Below are 19,296 nucleotides of genomic sequence, written 5' to 3'. Positions count from 1 at the left end.
GTGTGAGCTTTCTTTGATTAAGGAAGTGCTTACTTACCTCATTGCATGTCTGTTAATATTGATTTTCCTCTTAATTACAGTAGTATTTTATCTCTTTCAGATTTGCTTTCTAAGATCCTTGCTGGGTGCTTCTATTTGTAGTCAATTATTACATACGTACTTATAATTTCAAAATTATCACAAGGCTAAATTCAACTTGGTCTTTGAGCTTTAATATTCAATTTAACCAAAGAATATTATGAATAATTTAAGCTTATTAAAAACATTGCATAAACCTTAAACTAAATATTTTAGAAGCATTGTTGCCTGGCCTACACAGTAACCAACCTGTGGGATTTAATTAACTGTGGAAAATTGCAAGTCAACCAAGTCCCAAATAAAAATCAAATCAAGTCCTCCTATCACCCTCTTCAATTCCAGATCACAAGTTAGGGTTTTGTCATCTTTTTGTTCACATATTAAACTGTTCATTATAATATGTGGCTTGCACTTATCCATGGTCAAAGGAAGAATCTTTCTTAAATACCACAAGTGCAATTCTCTCCCCTCCTTGTCGGTCGCTTCCGCCAGTTTAATGGAGATAGAAGAAAAATATCCTGTAACCTTGCATTACCCTTTCAAAAGCTCTCAAGAGTTCTTTATTTTCATGGTGCCAATTGGGTTTCGCTGGAACTGAAGGTGCGTTGAAAACATCTGTGCAATATTTTAAAGCTTGGAAATTATGAAATGGTGAGTCTTTGTTCACATATTATCATAGCTCCTGTGTTTTAATGTATATCCATATAAGAGCTCCATTATAAGACCTTGTTTCGATCAAGTTGTCTAGTAGGAATCCCAAATTTTATTTATTTATTCGAGTAAAGTCCATAGTTCAATACAAAATTAATTGGAAAAGGAGTACAAGTAGTCATGGAGATCATGATTTCAGCACTTTCCGATCGATCCAAAGGCTAGATTTTTTATGGATGCAGGTACCGTCAGTATCAGAGAAACCGAGCTTAGGAGTTCAATTTTGTTTTCGGAATAGTGGATTGTTGCTTAGGAGTTAGGAGTCACAATTATTTATTATACGTTTTCTAACTCGTTGTTTGTTTTGCAATCTTCCATATTATTATGCCCCGTCTGAGATTTGATCCAGATTGAATTATGTGAGAATTAATCAAACTCGGCACGGGTTTACTCGTGAATATCAAATAAATTTTTATTCAAAACATCACTTGTTTTATATTTTTTTCAAAAGAAAAAACTTTAAACAATGCTGGTTTAAATTGACTCAATTAAAATATAACCTAAGCTTGAATGGAGTCATGGACCTAACCAAGTTTCATAACCATGTTTTTTTGGAACTTCAAGACGCCTTCTCACCGCTCTTGGTATTAAATTACTATATCCAGGGAACATGTGCTTAAAATGGCTGGAGTAAATACATTCAGGAGCTAAGAAAGGAACTGGCAACTATAGAAGAACAGACCTAAGCCCAAAAATCTTGCTTTACCATGGCCTCCTTTTCAAAGTCATCCAAGGTAAGTGAATCTCCCAAGCATACATAGAAGCTAATATCCATGCGGACATAATGCCTGCTAAGGGTGTAGAATTAGGCTATGAGATTTATTATACAAGCCTCCAAGTTTCATGTCAGGCTGCTTGCAGAAGGATTTTTGTGGTACAGTTGAATTCAGGCTTTGTAAGTAGTTTCTGCGATTGTTTTTCTTCTCGTTTTTCCTGGGCTTTGTATCCCATCCATATCAATAAAAAAGGAAGGTTGAAGGTTGAAACTTGAAAATGGGCACACCTTCAACAAGGAAGCTTGAAGCGGCCAGTTCTGCACTTATGGTTGTTTTCTTTATCATCATTTATGGTAAACAAGAACAAAGAACTGTAAACATATCTACTTTAAGTGCATCCCGAGTCTCAGACTGCTAAACAACATGCATATCTACTTTCAGTGTATATACACTGAGCATTGTCTAGACACAAGCTACCTGTTAACGATGCCCCAATCCCACAAGGATAGGAATGGGAACGATCTTGGACAGGTAAAAACCTTAGTCATGCACTACCAATGACCTGGAGCTTAGCTTTTGAGTCAAGGGAGGGTAAGACCAAATACATTAAGTTACGCTGCCCAAGGGGCTACTTGGGACGTGGAACCTCATTCCTTAATTTTCATAGCTTGATAAGCCACTAAAAAAAAAAAAGGGGTGAAACCATATTCAATGGTTTAAATTCTGTAGCCCATCATAATGGCATCCTATTCACTGATAATAAGACATTGATCCATATAAACAAACCCCAAAAACAGTAAAACAATTTAGGAATCAGGTGATGCAATCACATCTTATGGCCTTATCTATCCACCATTGAAGAATTCCTAACAATACAACTCGACATTATCTGCAGAGGATAGCCTATGCACACAATGCACTGCAAAGAAACATCAGGTGCATTCAACATGGACTGATAGGTCAGATTATCTCAAAGTATTTTTTCAAACAGTGGGCAAGCTATTTCCACATATTTAGATAGTTCTATCAATTAAAGAAACTTATTATAAATATGATCATGTGACTTTCAACTTTCAACTCATTCTATTCATAAAACCTAACGGGTGACTAAGGAGGAACACTTGGTTGCCAGATAACCTTCTAGTGGTAAAACAAAGCTAGACTGCATGAACATGACCCTGTTTGCAAGACAGCCATTTGTATCATTATGGAGCACATTCGAAAACCAAAATGCACATATCCAAGGGATAAGGCAAATCTTCAAGTTTCATAGTACAAATAAGCTCCATTCCACCATATTAGTGTTCATAAGAATATGAATGTATACTTTACAAGTAAAGCAAATCTAACCTCATGGCACAAGAGACAATTCAAGTGGAGAGAACTTCAAGGTTCAATAGAACAAACCTAATTCCATCAGCTGCTGTGATGCGAGGCAATAAATATTCTCGTTTTGGCTAATCTCATATTGGAGTCTATTGCAGCCAATTCCATCACAACAAGGGCAAAGAAACAAAATCTAGCAAAGGTTTATTATATACGCATACTAACTGCTGGTACTCCCCCTCCTTTGAACAGGTTTGTATAGCACAACAGTGACAGATTTTGAATGGAAGCGATGAGTGAACCCAAGTGCCACCACAGAACGTGGGGTCTCCTGGTTCTCAATGTAAAGATGGTTGAGAATCACATTCTGTGGCAGTGGAAGGGTTTCAGAAGTGTCTGCACTTACTGGGTAGCTAAGCAAGGAGTGTTGCAGGTGTTGAGGTACTGGAGGTGGGTCCCGTACCTCATCTTCATTCCCTGGGTATGCATTGTTGTAGCTTGAATCAGGTGATCTAGGAACTTCAAATCCCACAACAGTTGCTTCTCCCTGCAAGACAATTACATTATTAAAGTTTTCTACTTACATGACCTTGTAGTCCCGATATAATATCAAACCCCAAAGCACCATGTTTTCTACTTACATGATCTTCGCTATACTGGGTGCTCATGTTGAAAATGGCAATTAAAGCAGAGAGTTAACAACACAAACTCATCAAGTTTGCAATGCTCCCAATCCTGAAAACACAACAATTCCCACATAAGCATCCAAAAAACTGTAATGGCAGCATAAAAAAAACTAACTGTTTCTCACTGGTGAGTTTTACAGAAGTAAAGCCTTACTTTACGTCAACAACCAGAAAATCACTAAGCTCAAACTCATTTCTACTCTTTCTCAGGATTCATGCTTGGCTGGGGGTCTTAGTAACGGCCTTCCCCCTAAGCTCTTGACCTAATACTCTTTGATCCACTTAAAAACTTTCCCACAAAAAAAGCTCTCAGCATTCCAAAGAGAAGTCCAAACACATTCTCCTGTTCTTTAACACAGATGCCAATATACATACAACTATGAAACCACCCTCTATTAACGTTGTGCGCCAAAATACGATCCAAAAAAGAAACATAGCTTTGACACAACCCACAACCCATTTTCTTTAAAACTGCACAAAACAAAATAGCCCATAATTTTCTGTCAATTCAATCAACAGAGTCCGCTTGCTAACCCTTTCGAACAAATGTAATTTCATCCTTTTCACATGCCATGAAAGATTGAGCTAACACTAAATAAACCCAAAAAAAATGAAACATTGTTTACCTAAAAAATCTCATATCAAGAATTACAGGAAAAAATCTCAATTGAGTACAATCCTTGAACTCAAATAAATCTTGATTTTGTTAACAAAGAAAGAAAGAAAACAGGCTACCTTGATAAAGCTGATGAAGAGAATTAATCGTGGATCTGATAGTTGAAGGAAATTGAAACCAAAGAAGCAGAAGTGAGTAGATGACAGTCGTCGGAGTTGTCGTCGGCCTTCAATTTTTTTACAACAAATTTAGAAAGTAGAAGAACCCTAAGGTCATCGAGATGACAAGAAAACGTTGTTCTTGCTGCTGCTGCTGACAGGCCGAAATTTGAAAGGACGGAATGCCCCCATCTGAACAAAATAATTTGTCTGGGTAAAATTGTAATATCATGCTTGTCCTGACCATTTTAATTAATTAAATTAGTAACATGGTTTTCGATTTTTATTCTAAATTTTTTTAAACATAAACACAAAACTTGTAATGTGTTTATTTTTAGGATAGTGTTTGAAGTAGGGGTGAGTAAAAAAACCGAAAAACCGATTAAACTAAGAAAATCGGAAAAAAAATAATTGAAAAAACCGAACCGAGCAGGGGTGAGAAAAAAACCGAAAAACTGAAAAACTGATTAAATCAAGAAAACTGGAAAAAAAATAATTGAAAAAACCGAACCGAAAAAAAAAACCGATTAAACCGATTAAAATTTTGAAAAAACCAGCCGGTTCGGTTCGGTTTCGGTTTATAATCAAAAAACCAAAAAAACCGAACCGAACCGAAACCGAAAAAAAAAACGAGCCAAACCGGAAAAACCGAGGTAAAACCGAGAAAAACCGAGAAAAACCGAGCCAAACAGGAAAAACTGAGCCAAACCGGTTTGAACCGGTTTTTCCCCTAAAAAACCCGAACCGAACCCAAACCGGTCGGTTTGACCCGGTTTCGGTTCGGTTTCGGGTTTTTTTTCAAAAAAATTTTTTCGGTTTGGTTAGTTTTTTTTTATAAAAACCGAACCAAACCGAAAATGATCACCCCTAGTTTGAAGTTGATGGGCTTAAATATAAACCCCAAGCTTATTAGGTATGCACTTCTAATAAAAAATAGTTTATTTGTTTTCTTGCACCTGACATAAATATATAAACTTTAAAAATTAAAAAAATATATAAAAAATAAAGTTGCCATCTAATTCTTAAAGAAGACTAAGACATGTACTAATTTCAAAAATCTAAATAAATGGTTGGCCATGCTTAATGAAAAATATAAAAAAATTATCATTACCACATCTTCTTTTTTGAAAAGTATTACTATAGTTATGTGTTTCTCTTAAATATCTTTTACACATATCATTAATAATTTAAATTATTTTTTAAGTTTATTTGCAAGTAATTTATAATTGATGACTCTTCAACAACTTATCATTAAATTTTGAATTAGGAGTATTATAATTTGATGATTTTTTTCGTTTTTTATTATGATTTGTTTAATTTTTATTGACCCTTTTTAATATTAATTTTTTTCTAAAGATAAAAATAAGACAAAATACTATGTATAACCTATGCTAGCCTCTACTTAAAAAAAACTTATGAACTAATTTATAACCTCATTTTATATTTTAAAACAATTAGGCTAGGTCTATGATGATATCTAAAACTAGGCTAAACATTGACCTAATCATTAAGATCCAAATTTAAGCTTTTTCAAAACTTGATAAAAACTCATCAATTCATTATTAAACTCATTTTAAAATTCAAAATGTCATGTTAGGCCTATATTAGTCCCTAAAAGCTAGGGGATATTTTGATCTAATTGTTAAGACCCAAGTTTAATCAAAAAGCATGACTCTAACATAATGAAAAATCATAAACATTAATTCTCATTTATTTTTTTAAAATAAATATTTACTTGTATATGCATATATAAAAAGAAAAAGAAGTAGTTTTAAGAAATGTGAACAACAACAACATAAAACAAATAAAAGTAATGACCATGCATGGATGAATAATGACCATATGAAATATTTGCATTTATGAATAGTAAACCATGAATAACTTAAAAAAAATAGAAAAAAAGAGAAAAAAGAAGGATTTGGCTTACACTGGGGTCGGTTCTGGATAAACGAGGAGTTTTCTTATCATAGAAATAGTGACATGTCAGTGGTGATGTGAATTTCAAGTGGTTTTCTCTCTTTACTTTTAATACCTTTTGTCGCACAGGTAAATGATTGGTTATGGTTATGAAAGGTATTTGCATTCCTACCACACCTAACCTGAGATAAATTGTATTTTGTGGTTCGGATATGACTTAAAGATGTTAATGGGTTCCTAACTAGTGGTCTGTCTATAACTCAAAATGAAGATTTATGCTTATTAATAAATCTGACATTTCAAATTTATTATGGGCTCGTATGCTTAGTAAATCTTATAGGAAAAATCTATGTAGGTGTCCTGACAGAGTTCACCTATTTTGGAAGACAAAAGTGTTTTTCATAACTTATATATTATGGTAAACAATACTTCAAATTAAAATTGGTGAATATCTAAAATAATTCTAAAAATTTTCTAGTCAATTCTTAGTACTTAAATACTAGCTTACTGGTAAGTCTAGTATTTATACCAGAATTTTAGGATTATTGAAATATTAGTCAAATCCTTAAGAAATTTTACGAGCTTATTATAAATTCTAAAAACAAATGCACATGATTTTTCTAAAAACAATGTTAATTTTTTTCCCTCTTTGTTATAAATAAAATGTAATTTTTTTAAGGATTAAGGTGTATATAACGAGAAAAAATCATTTTATGGGTTTTTTTAAAGCCATATTTGGTAAAAACTTATTTTTAAAAAAATCAAAACCGTCAAAATAGGTTTAGGAAGTGTTTGCCAAACACACGCTTAAATTAAAAAAAAAAAAAACCTTTAACAAAAATATTGCAAGCCAAACAAGGTTTTAACCTTTGATCTAATTTTAATCTGACAAAATAGGCCTATGGGGTGTTTGCTAAACACATTCATATAAAAAATTATTTTTTTATATTTCTAAATTTTGTAACATGTTTGTAAAACTTTAAAAGGTATTAGTCAATATTAAAAAAATAAAAAAAATATTATTTTGGAGGAATTCATCTATTATTCACTGTTAATATTTAGATAAAGAAATCTCAAAGGGATGAATATCTAAAATATTATTGGGAATAACTTGTTATTATTCACTGTTAATATTTGGATAAAAAAAATCATAAGTGATACATATCCAAAATATTTTTTTAAGAATAATAAGTCGTCATACAACTTTGAAAGATTTGATTATAATCGAGGATATTTTAATTTTTGACTCCATGACTTACGAGTTGTGAGAGTGTGAAACACTAAGGCAAAAATAGGTTTTCAAAGTGTCCTAAATTTTCTTAGATTTCTAAATTTTTGTCCTTTCTATTTAGAATTTATAAGCCACAAACTCTTGAAATACGAAGGGAAAAATGAGCTTTTAAAGCACGTGGTATCTCTTTGGATTTTCATCTTACTTCGTAGATATATCTAAGGGTGTGATCTATATTGACCGAGGGTTCTTTCATTTTAGACTTTGAGTCCAAGTTTGTTCATCATAGCAAAATTATCTTAAAAAAACTAATGGGATTAAATAACACCAACATCATAGGAATTATAAGACAAACTAAACACCGAGCAACTTACCTTAGGTAGGGCATATTAGGGATGTTAATACCTTTCATTTATGCAACCAGTTCCTTACCTTAAAATCTTTGAAAGACTAATTATGTTTTTTAGTTAACATAATACTAGGAAGTGACTCTCTTATTAAAAAAAATCTAAAAATCAATCGATGATCGCTGTGATGCCATGCTCCACCTTGAGGGTGCAACAATCACCATTTCCTCAAATTGAATAGAACAACTGTCTCTCTCTAGCAATAAAGCAACAACTTATATAGTAACCATAAAATCAAAATCAATCACAACCCATGATTTATCCCTTGACAATCCATAACAATCCATGCTAATACAACTTTAAACCAAACCTTTAAATTATAATTATTTCTTTTTACAATATGTGGGAGTTATGTGAGACACACATACTATATAACCTACACATAACCAAACACACTAACTCTATCCAATCTCTTTTCTTGCATTTTCCAACTAGCTTCATAACTCTAAAATGTTCTTTTTAAACTTTAAATTGATTTGTTTTGTATATTTTTTTAAAATAAATTTAGGAATAGTGTGATTCTTAAACAATTCATATTCATTGAAAGTTAAAAAAAATTTGAATATGTTCAATATTTTTTTTAATGTATATATCTATATATTGTTCTTAATATGAATTTGAATCTATGAGTTGAAAGGTGTCCTTAGCAACACCCTTTTGATTCAGTTCTCCAATATACAATAAACCACTATCCTACTAGCTGGTGACAACATATATATATAAGACTTCTTGCTTAGAAATTTTCATATGTTATGATACATTACCTTTATCATTATGAATGAACCTATGTTAGGTTAATATAATCCCTTTAAAGGCCTAATAAGTGTGAGTGGCATGACCATCGAGTTTATTTTGTATATAACCAAAGTAGAATGGGTTAAAACCCAAATTAATCATCCCATCCTTTCGAGTCTACACCTATATTTTAAAAGTGAGGATAAGGCCTTATTGCAAGGCCTAGATCCCAAGGCAATTGTATTAGGTTTTAGTGGTCATTTACTATAAATTCACATATATTAGCTTAGACAAATTATTTGATAGAGCACACTATGTACTTATATAATTAAAAACAAGTACATAATAGCTTACCTTATTATGATGTATATGGTGATTGTCATATTCCCTATCACTTAATAAACCATTTACCTAAAACCTTTCAAAACCAATAAATTCTAATTAGCTTGCCAATATGTCCCATGCAACAATCAAAATAAAGATTGTTATCCAAAACCTAGTTTAGAATAATGCTACTCCTAAACATATTAGTAAGGGAAAATGATACACAATCATATACCTAACTAAAAAAATAGGTTTTAAAAGCTAAACAAACTAATAAAATTATTAGTAACAAATATCTTTAAGTGTTATCCAAATTGCTAACAATTGCTAACAAGAGGCATCCGAGATTGATTAACCTTATACATTATTTCTCTTAATCTTTACAAATAAAAATGGTGCTAATCATATATCAATTCTATGAAAGATAAAATCACATAATAGCTAAAAATCTTAGTAGAAAATGTGAAAAAAGTTCTTATTTCTACATCATCTCTATCATAGGAGCTTATAATAGACCATGACATGCTTAGAAGATGAATCATTAAGGACATCTATAGAAAAATAGATAAAGATGTTGCTAAAATAATAAAGAAGTTTATGAAAAATAACCATCTAAGATATAAAAAAGTGAAGACTAGACCTAGTACCATTAAGACCAAGGCAAAATAATAATAATAATAAGTGTCCATTATGCTAGTACAACACCTAAGAAACTTGATAAAAAAAGGAAACAAACATAACAAAATTAGCCTAAATTATTGTCTATTATGTAATAGAAGAAAATGGTAGTAGCTTTTTAAAAAAAAAAACAGAAAGAATACTGCCAAGAAAGTTATACTAATGAAAGGAGAATATATACTTATTATAGAAAAGACAATGTTAATAGTACTTAAAGATAACAAAAGTGTTCAAATTTGAAATAAGCCTAATGGGTGTGAATGGATGTGAGAAGGCTTCAACATATGGCCTCATCTAGATAAAAGATAAAAAAAGAAAAGAAAATGATAAGATTGTCAATATTGATGGCTCTTTAGATGATAGTATAATGGAAAAAATATTTGAAATTCCTTTCAAATTATAAAATAAAATAAAAATAATACTTTTGAGTCTTAGTGCAATAATTAAATGAATATTAATCTTTAAAGGACGAGAAGTTGGAAATACCATCTCACATGAAAATGAGTAACCATGATGGAATTACATTAAAATACATCATATGGTTTAACATATGATATTACATAAGTTTAATCTTATAATTAAAAGCAAAACATAGGAATATAAATCATATATAAAATTAAACTATATAAATTAACAAATAAATAAAGCTTAATTGCTTAAATATACATGTGAAGGAACCAATATATTAAATAAATTGTTTAATATACTTATTTGTTGAAGAATTTATATAAAATAAATGCAAATCACATTGTTGTCAAGAATTATATCATTTATCCTTAAAGTTTTATTACTTATCACGTAGTGTAAATAAATTAACTGCAATCAACCTTTCAAAACCCTAACAATACTACCTTGATTAGTTATACCACTAATCAATGTTCATGAGCTTGGAAAATAAATTAAAAACTCTCTTTACAAAATCTTGAACATAAGCTCTAAAATAATAGAAGAAAAATAAAGAAATGTTGGGAAAAAATAGAGAGGAAGGCATAAAATTTGTTTAGTATTTAGAACATCTCCCCTTCAACTCGTTTTTACATTATTTTTGGAACTAAAATTGATGGAAAGTTACCATAATTACCATAATTGATTCCCACAATCTTCCTTAATTACCAACCATAAAACAAATAAAAAACCTAATAGATTTTTACATTTGAAAATAAAATATTAAGGCAAAGAAAGATTATTGTTCATACTATTTATTTATGGACTAACAAAAAAATTATTTATGGGCAAAAAAATATTTGAGAGTAAACCTTTGTCTCGGGTCTTTTGCCCGAGTTCGTGTCGTATCGAGCTAAATGAACAAGTATGATTTAAGTTCAAAGTTCTTTATGTGTCGATTTTAATTCTTTAATTTTCTATTATATAAGCTATAAAAAAATCTTATAATTTTTTCATATTAAAGTATTTTTGTTGGAGAATAATTTATAATAAAGTTTTATCCATGAAAGTGAATGAACTATATTTTTAATTTGGCTTTATATGTACTCATTAACACATTAACAATGTTTCTTAAAACAAATTTCTAACAAGATGCACCTCCTCTTACAGGTTATATATCATAAGGTTTTCAAGTTTCCACATTCATGTTTTTTCTTATTCAGAATAGTCAGGCTTTTGGATGATCTAAAGTCAACAAAAATATGTTATGTTCTTGACCAGAAATTTAGTTCCTTAAAAAATCTTTCAAGCAACGAGTTGTGTATAATCATCAATAGAATACATGATTCTTAACAATACATTAACTAAAATAAATTGATTACAATCCTTATAGTTTGAGCTCACGGTTCCTTAGTTACAACACCAATTCTTTAGTACGAGGACATCAGAATACTTATTTATCTATTAATCCAATTTTTTATATAGAAAATAAAGTACATTGTGATCTATTATCACTTTATCATTTATAAAGCATTAATAGGTGACTTAAGTATCCAATTTATTTTAACTCTAGATCAAGTTATTGATATTATAACAAAACCTTTCTTTGTGGTGTAATGAGTCTAGCAAGATACTAACAAGGCATAAACATTAGCTATGATATTGGCACGAGTTTGTTTGGAAGTCTTATCTTATAAATATATTTCTTTGTATTTTATTAGCTAACATTTGTTAACTTTATATGAGTTAATAGGGTTTTAAATTTAGGAGAGAAGTCTGAACAATTATATTAGTTTAATTATTAGCTCTATTAGACTGACAAAATTTTTTATTTCCCTTCTTTAATTTTTAGTCATAAAAATTTATTTGGAGACATGATCAGAAGAAAATTTATATTTACTTGGAATGTCTAAAAAAACACTAGTTGTCATTCATGATAATAAATATGCTACCTAATTATGCAAATACGAGGGGATTTGTGGAATCTAATTTTTTTTTTATTATTATTGCTATTAAGGATATAGTAATCTACTCTGTATTAATTTGATAATGTACTCTAATTTATTTATACTGTAAACAATATTCTGTTTTATTTGCTGCCCAAGAAGGAAAAGAAAAGAAAAAAGAAAAAGAAAAAGAAAAGAGAAGATCCCACGCATGCATGAGATCCAAGCTGACCTTTAAGTTGCATGTTTGCCACGTGAAACCCCATGGTGATGTCAAATCGGACAACCATGGGACATCCTTGATAATGGACCACCAATACGAAACTTTTTCGAATAATTACTTAAAGTACCTGTAATTGTGGATTCTATTTTATAATCGGCTGCTTTCGGCATTGAACTCTTGGGTGCTCTAGTTTGTCACAGATGTAAGGGGAAGAAGAAGACACGTGATGCCTGTAAGAACATATGCGCAAAATGTCAAACAAAATATCCCCAGGAAAAGATTTCTTCTGGTGTTTTTTAAGACAGGAATAATGAAGGGTGGCCTGAGAAAAGACATACACATACTAAAAACTATATGTGGCTTGACCACTAATGCACAGCCTTTTCCTTGGGATATCATTAGGTAGTCATGGAATATTTTAAGGATAAACGCAATGTTGCCACCGAAAATTAATAAAGTGGTCTCGTATTTGCAACTGAATTATATTTGGTTGCAATTTTTTTTTTTTTTGGGATTGATCGTATTTTGGTTGCAAATCACGAAGTTGCATGCTCTGTTGTAATGTTTCTTTCAATTCGTTTTTGTTGTTTGTGACCAATACATGAAATCGGAAATTAATTGACCAAAATATTATTTTTTTTCAATTCTATTTCATTTGCAACCAATTTTGTCATTAATACATAAGAATAAGTAGTTCGTGATGAAGAACAAAGCAATCTGAGTCTCGGACCTTCAAATATACAGCAGAGCTAATTCCAAGATCTTGAGAAAACTACATCTGTAAATAGTGAAACAAAAATTTTACATTAATTGTTAAAATGAGTTAACATCCAACAATGTTGTTAAACTTTCCACAAGGAAAAACATCAGTTGATATTGTTCAAGGTAAAAGACAGAAACACTCCCGTCTGCAAAAGAGTTGGACTCCATGCATGTCAAGGCCAAGGGTCCAAGTTGCAAGCTTGATATAGATGGTCACCCAGCAAGGTTGATGGGAACTGATTTAATGCCTAGGCTAACACAAACATGGCAGTGACGATGTGGCACGTTCCCACCATGGAATTGGCGTACCGAAGTTGTCAGAGCATTTAACAATTTCCAAGGATCGACGGACAAAAACCATTTGGAGGAATGTCCATGAGATAATCAAGAGTATTTTGAACCGTCTCTAGTAAAGACAAAAGATTGTGGGATGGAGAACACTCTCAAACTCCAGTCAAGCTATTTTAGCTGATATAATGAAAACCCTATAAAGAACAAAATCAGATAAAACTACCTTTTTTTTAAATCTCTCTCTCCTTCTTATCCTTACCAATGTAATCAGCTTCTGCTTGAATACTTTATTTCCTGTCTTATCAGACTCCAAAGTTGGAAAATGACTATCATCAACATACATGATTGCTGCTTTGCCTTTGTGTGCAAATGAGAATTGAAAGCCACTCAAAACATTATTATTCTTTGAAACAAATCAATGATCTTAAGAAGGATCTAAAATCAAATACCCAGAGAAAGGAATCAACTGTAAGGGCTTGAGTAAATTCACCTTTAACTCCAATTTCTTCTAAGCGCTTGCATCATCGCCAAGGCTAAGGGTATCCTTGCTTGCTTGCAGACAAAGACCTATCACATCTGGAACAAAATAATCTGCAAACTGCAAGGAAAAGAATTATATATATTTCCAAAGTGGGAAATCCACCATAAAATAGAAAAGGAATCACTACTAAATATGCTCACCTGACAGTAACATTAAGGAAAAGAAAGAGTAGAAAGGGAAAATAATGAATCACCTTTGGCTCTGTTGGTCAGCAGGTTCATAGTGTCACCACTTTTTCTGCAAGTCCTTTTGCGTTGTATACTTGTATAGTCGTTTATTGCCGATGCAGCATCATCAAGATTCTCACTTCCAAAGAACTTCAGCAGATGATCAGAAAGAAAGAAAGATATATTTTTTTTATAACATATATCATCGATCGGCCAAGCATTCGCATGTGAATCTTGGTGATGCAACACCCGCAAACAACGACTGTCAATATATTTCCATGCACAAAAACTCGTATTTAGAGAGTTTAAGGCTCCAACTCCATAACCATTATTTATCTTTCAAAACTCTGATTCAGCTGAAGCTAAGGACAAACAAATACTAATATATGTATATCAAACCAATCCATGTCAAGAAAAATAATTATTTATGAAAAAAATATATATATTGCACACCACATAAGCATTGCAGACCAACAAGCCCACGAGCACGAGCTGATGTGGCCTTTTACCACTGGTTAAGACCAAAAGTGAATACGCGAAGGAGATTGCCCGAGAAAGAATCCTACAACCGTGTTTAACTCAACTTTATAACAAGACAAAGCCCTTTTTCGGACATCAAAATATGATAATATTTTTATATTATAATAATAAAAAAAAAGATTAAATAATCTTCTTTGAGTGTGACTTTAGACACAAAAAAATCATGGATTTAAACAATGTGAACAGAATTTTGTCCTCGTAAAAGAAATTGATTAAGCCTGTAATATGTAATTAGGTGGAGAAATGTGTTTTTTATGGATATATTTTTCATTGTAAAATTTATTGGGATAAAATGCTCCTAACATGTTTTATTTTTATTGCAGTATAATGATTATTTTGCTTTTAAAAGCAAAAAAGAAAAAATCTTTGGATGAGGAGTTTTTTTTTTTTCTTTTCTTTTTTTGTAAATAAACAATAAAGTTAACATTATTATACATGCATAGAGGGGTTTTTTCATCATTTACTTTTTTTTTAATAATAAAATGACATAATTAACCTTGTAATTTAAAAAAAAAAAGTTGTTTATGAGTATGTTTTGGTATTTTTTTCAATAAATTTTGCTGTTGTTTTAAGTTATGTCAAGAATAACTTAATAATTTTAAATTTTTAAATATTATTAGAAAAAGCTACTAGAATGTCATGGTCTCTATGCCATTTAAGTGGTGTGGAAGAGGTCGTGTGGTTGACAAAGTTCTACTTTCACAACATTGAAAACACCACATATTTCTCTTTCTAGTAGTGTGGTGTGTGTTTAAAGAGGAGGTTTGGTTGGGTTGTAGTAGATTTTTTTCCTCATCTCTTTTCTCTCTCATTTCGTTGAAAACATACCCGAACTTTCCAATAAAAAAAAAATCAATTATGTCCTTTGGTTTGTAATCTTATCGATTTTGATTCTCTTTTTAATTATTGTTTACTTAGTTTTTTATGATTTTTTTTATCCTTCTTGGTCCTCTACTTTTAATTGCTTTATTTTTATGCTTTATAATTTTCTTTGATTATTTGTTTTGTAAATTTATTTCTTTTTTTAAATTATTATTGGTCCTCATTTTTTTTATTGCTATATTCCTATCATTTTTTTATTTTTTTTATTTTACCCCTTAACATTTAATCTCATTTGGGGCTTTCTCCAATTTTTATCCCTATCTTTTAATAACTTTTTTTATTCATTTTCTTGGTTTTTTTTAATTTTTTAATTTAACCTCTAATTATTTTCTTTCATTTTTTATACTATGTTTGGTGTGTATTTTTTAGTTTTAAATTTTTTTATGGTTGGATATCTTACTTTGTTATTTTTTTAAGGTTTCCTTCCATCAAGGCAGTTCTTTATTGAAAATTGATTTTTTTTTTTCAAATTCATCATTCGATATTTGATTATTAAGCTCTTAGCTTTATTTTTTTTGTGTAAAGTTATCACAATCTCATATCTCAAAAAATAGGTTAGTCAAATTAATTATGGATGCCTCATTTTTTTTTTATTTTTTTATGAAATTGATTTTTCAACAATTTCATACTTTGACATTAAATTATTAGCTCTTAAACTATGTGTTTTTTTTTTTTTACTTTTCTTTTTTTTGGGTTTTTCTAAGTGTGGGTTAATTAAATTAACTCGGGTTAACTCATATTTGTTTCACAATGTTTTTTTATTTAACTTGAGCTTTTTTTGTTAGGCCTTTCTTTTGGAGGTCTAATTTTTTTTATCCTGATATCATATCACGTATGGTGGGTTAATCGAGTTAACCTGGGTTAACTCGGATTTTTTCCTTCCATTTTCTTAAAACTTTTTTTTTTCAATTTCAATTCTATGAATGCAACAACCTAAAATAAAACCCTTTTTTTTTTCAATGAACCCTAGACATAAACTCTAAGCTTTAAAATTTTCTTAAAATCATTTTTTTTTTCAATTTCAATTCTAGAACCTAAAATAAAGCCTTTTTTTTTTTTAAAAAAAAAAAGGAACCCTAGACATAAACTACTAAGCTTTAGACACAAAATAATCAAAAATCAAATCAAAGACAACTAAATCTAAGGAAACTGAAACTAACAAGAAGAAAGCATATAACCTGATTTTTGAAGCTTAGCTCAAATATCAACTTATGCGAATCTCTTAATTATGTAGTCAAGCCACTCCCAACAAAGTAGATAATAACCTAGAAACCCGAAAAACAAATTTGATAAAACCTTAATCTAGAGGTAATCTTGTACCTAAGAACCAAAGATATTGGAAAAAGATTTAGACCCGGAGATAGCCTTATATCTAAGAACATTAAGCATATGAATAATACCACAAAACTAGTTAATCTTTGAAAAGTCAGTGTATGATATTTATCTTTAGAAAGAAAGATCGTTTTACCACAATCAAACAAAAAAACACTCACATTTATTCTCCAACTTGCTATTGAAATTTTCAGTTAAACAACATAATAGTCTTCTATAACTAAATCTAATATACCCCTTTTTGGTTGCAAGTTAATGAGCCTAAAATAATAATCAACTACTATAAGTTTAATAATAAAATAAACCCTTAAACAATATCTAATGGGCCATAACAAATCTAAATAAATAAATATTATTTAACACTAAATAAATAAATAAAATAAAATAATAAAAACAAAGTCTTCATATCACAATTCTTCAATATAGCCCGAATCTTTAATTTTTGCACATTCTTGGTAGATTTTCAATTTTGACTTTAAACACATCATTATTTCTAATCTAGATGAATTAATGGGCCTATTATAGATGGCTGGAAATCTTAAGATGACTAGTTTCTAGCAAAGTATGAATCACAAAAAAAATGCCACATGTAACTTCAGATATGTTCCAAACAGTATGCAAATATCTAGTCTAGCAAATTTGACAAAGTTTATCAGTAACGTTGACCCTCTGATAATATATTCTCAAACTCCACTTGACCTGAAAAATTGTCAAATTATATTCCTATGTGTTGAGCATCTCGTAAAATTTTAGCTCATTTCAATAAACAATTTAAGAGAGATGTCCGATCTCATAAAACTAGTTAAGATAGGCTGAAAAAAATAATTTTATGTTGTTATATACATAATGAAACTTCTTATCCTAGGATGCTAGAAAATTAACACGTGTTCAAACTTTTATATGTTGTGGTATCATGAAAATACAGATTTTAACGAGTGTAAAACTTGTAGACGTACTTGGTACAAATACAAAACTGGAAGGGAAATGATTCTTATTACATATAAAAAATTAAGATATTTATTAATCACTCATAAAATATAAAGGTTATTCATATCTTCAAATATTGTTCAGCACATGATATGGCATAATTCACGTAATGAGGTGGATGAAGTCATGGTGCACTCTTTAAATGGTGAAGCTTGAAAGTAGTTTAATATGATACATCATCAGTTTTTAATGGAACCATAAAACATAAATATTAGGTTATATATAGATAGATTCAATCTATTTGGGTTATTTGTTGCATCTTACTCTTGTTAGCTGGTGGTACTCATAGTTTACAACTAGCATTAGAATGTGTATAATGCCAAAGTTTGTTTTCTTATCTACAGTTATATTTGGTCCTAATAGTATGTGTAAGAGTATAGATATTTCTCTTCAATCATTGATTGATGAGTTGAATCAAATGTGGTCATTTAGGACTTTAACGTATGATGTCTCAAGAAAATAGTATTTTTAGATAAAGACAGCTTTGATGTGGACTTTCAATGATTTTTTTATACGTAAAATGGTATATGGTTTGAGCAGGCATGAAGAATTAGCCTATCTATGCTATATGGAAAATAACAATACATTCACATAACAAACTGTAGTAGAGCATCTTTTCTTAATCGCCATAAGAGATTCTTGCCAACCAATCATAAGTATATAAAAAATAAAAAGGACTTCTTTATAGATAGAGTTGAAAAGGATATTGTATCACTAGTGCCATTAGGTGAAGAATTGCATAATATGGTCTCGTAGTAAGAAGATATTATCTTTAGTTTTCAATCTAGTAAGTAGAAGTTTATTGATTTTGGTATGACCTATAATTAGGTAAAACAAAGTATTTTTTTTAGAGCTTTTTTATTGGAAGACTAATCTCTTTCGTCATAATCTGGATGTCATTCATATTAAAATAAACATGTTTGAAAATATTCTTAACACGGTGATGGACATGAAATGATAGACAAAGAACAATATAAAAGTGGAATGGATATACCTTTATTTTGTCATTATAAGAATATGGAGTTGGTTTATGATAGACTATAAGTCACAAAACTCAAAATCAGTTTTATCTTAGACAAAAATGCATAGTTACTTATCTATCTATAATTTAAGAGTTTATGTTTCCCTTATGAATATGCTTTGAACATATCTAGATTGGTGGATTTGTCAGATGATAAATTGTATAGAATAAAGAGTAATGTCTATCATATGTTTAAGCAAACATTTATTCCACTTACTTATATGGATTTATTGCCAAAAAAAATATAATATGCATTCACAAAAATTAATCAATTTTTTTAAAGATATATATTTTAACAAGTTGTATACCCCTCATATGGAGAAGCTTGAAACGAATATAGTCTAAACAATCTACAAACTTGAGATGATATTTTCTTCATCCTTCTTTAACTCAATGGAGCTCCATCTACTCATATAAATATATTGTTTGAGAAAAAAAGTTGAAAGTCTTATCTAATATAAATAGATGTATCCATTCAAGAGGTTAGGGATTACATACGCATTCTAAGTAAATTTTTATTTTTTAATTTAAAATATTCATTTATTCAATTTATGTTTAATTCCATTCATATACTTGTTTAATCTTTTAAAAAAAATAAGGCACATGTTGAGATTTCAATATGCAAAACTTGTATTAT

At 30.1% G+C, this 19,296-nt stretch overlaps 1 protein-coding gene and 1 long non-coding RNA gene across 2 annotated transcripts; one reads left to right on the top strand and one right to left on the bottom strand.

Annotated features, from left to right (window-relative positions):
- The first annotated feature begins 398 nt into the window (after positions 1–398).
- On the top strand, positions 399–1,902 carry LOC105137045 (uncharacterized). The gene is made up of 2 exons (XR_844460.1): positions 399–729; positions 1,395–1,902. It is a non-coding gene; the product is annotated as an uncharacterized LOC105137045 (long non-coding RNA).
- A 782-nt stretch (positions 1,903–2,684) lies between these two features.
- LOC105137044 (SNF1-related protein kinase regulatory subunit beta-3-like) lies at positions 2,685–4,467 on the bottom strand. Its single transcript, XM_011042618.1, has 3 exons — positions 4,253–4,467; positions 3,473–3,566; positions 2,685–3,378 (listed from the first exon to the last, which is right to left on the bottom strand). Exons 2-3 carry the CDS (start codon positions 3,497–3,499, stop codon positions 3,052–3,054), a joined length of 354 nt encoding a protein of 117 aa, XP_011040920.1. The 5' UTR covers positions 3,500–3,566; positions 4,253–4,467; the 3' UTR covers positions 2,685–3,051.
- Between the last annotated feature and the right edge of the window lie 14,829 nt (positions 4,468–19,296).

This window comes from Populus euphratica, unplaced genomic scaffold, assembly GCF_000495115.2.
Source record: "Populus euphratica unplaced genomic scaffold, PopEup_1.0 scaffold61.1, whole genome shotgun sequence".
Classification (NCBI taxonomy): Eukaryota; Viridiplantae; Streptophyta; class Magnoliopsida; order Malpighiales; family Salicaceae; genus Populus; species Populus euphratica.
This window is presented reverse-complemented; position numbering and strand designations above follow the sequence as displayed.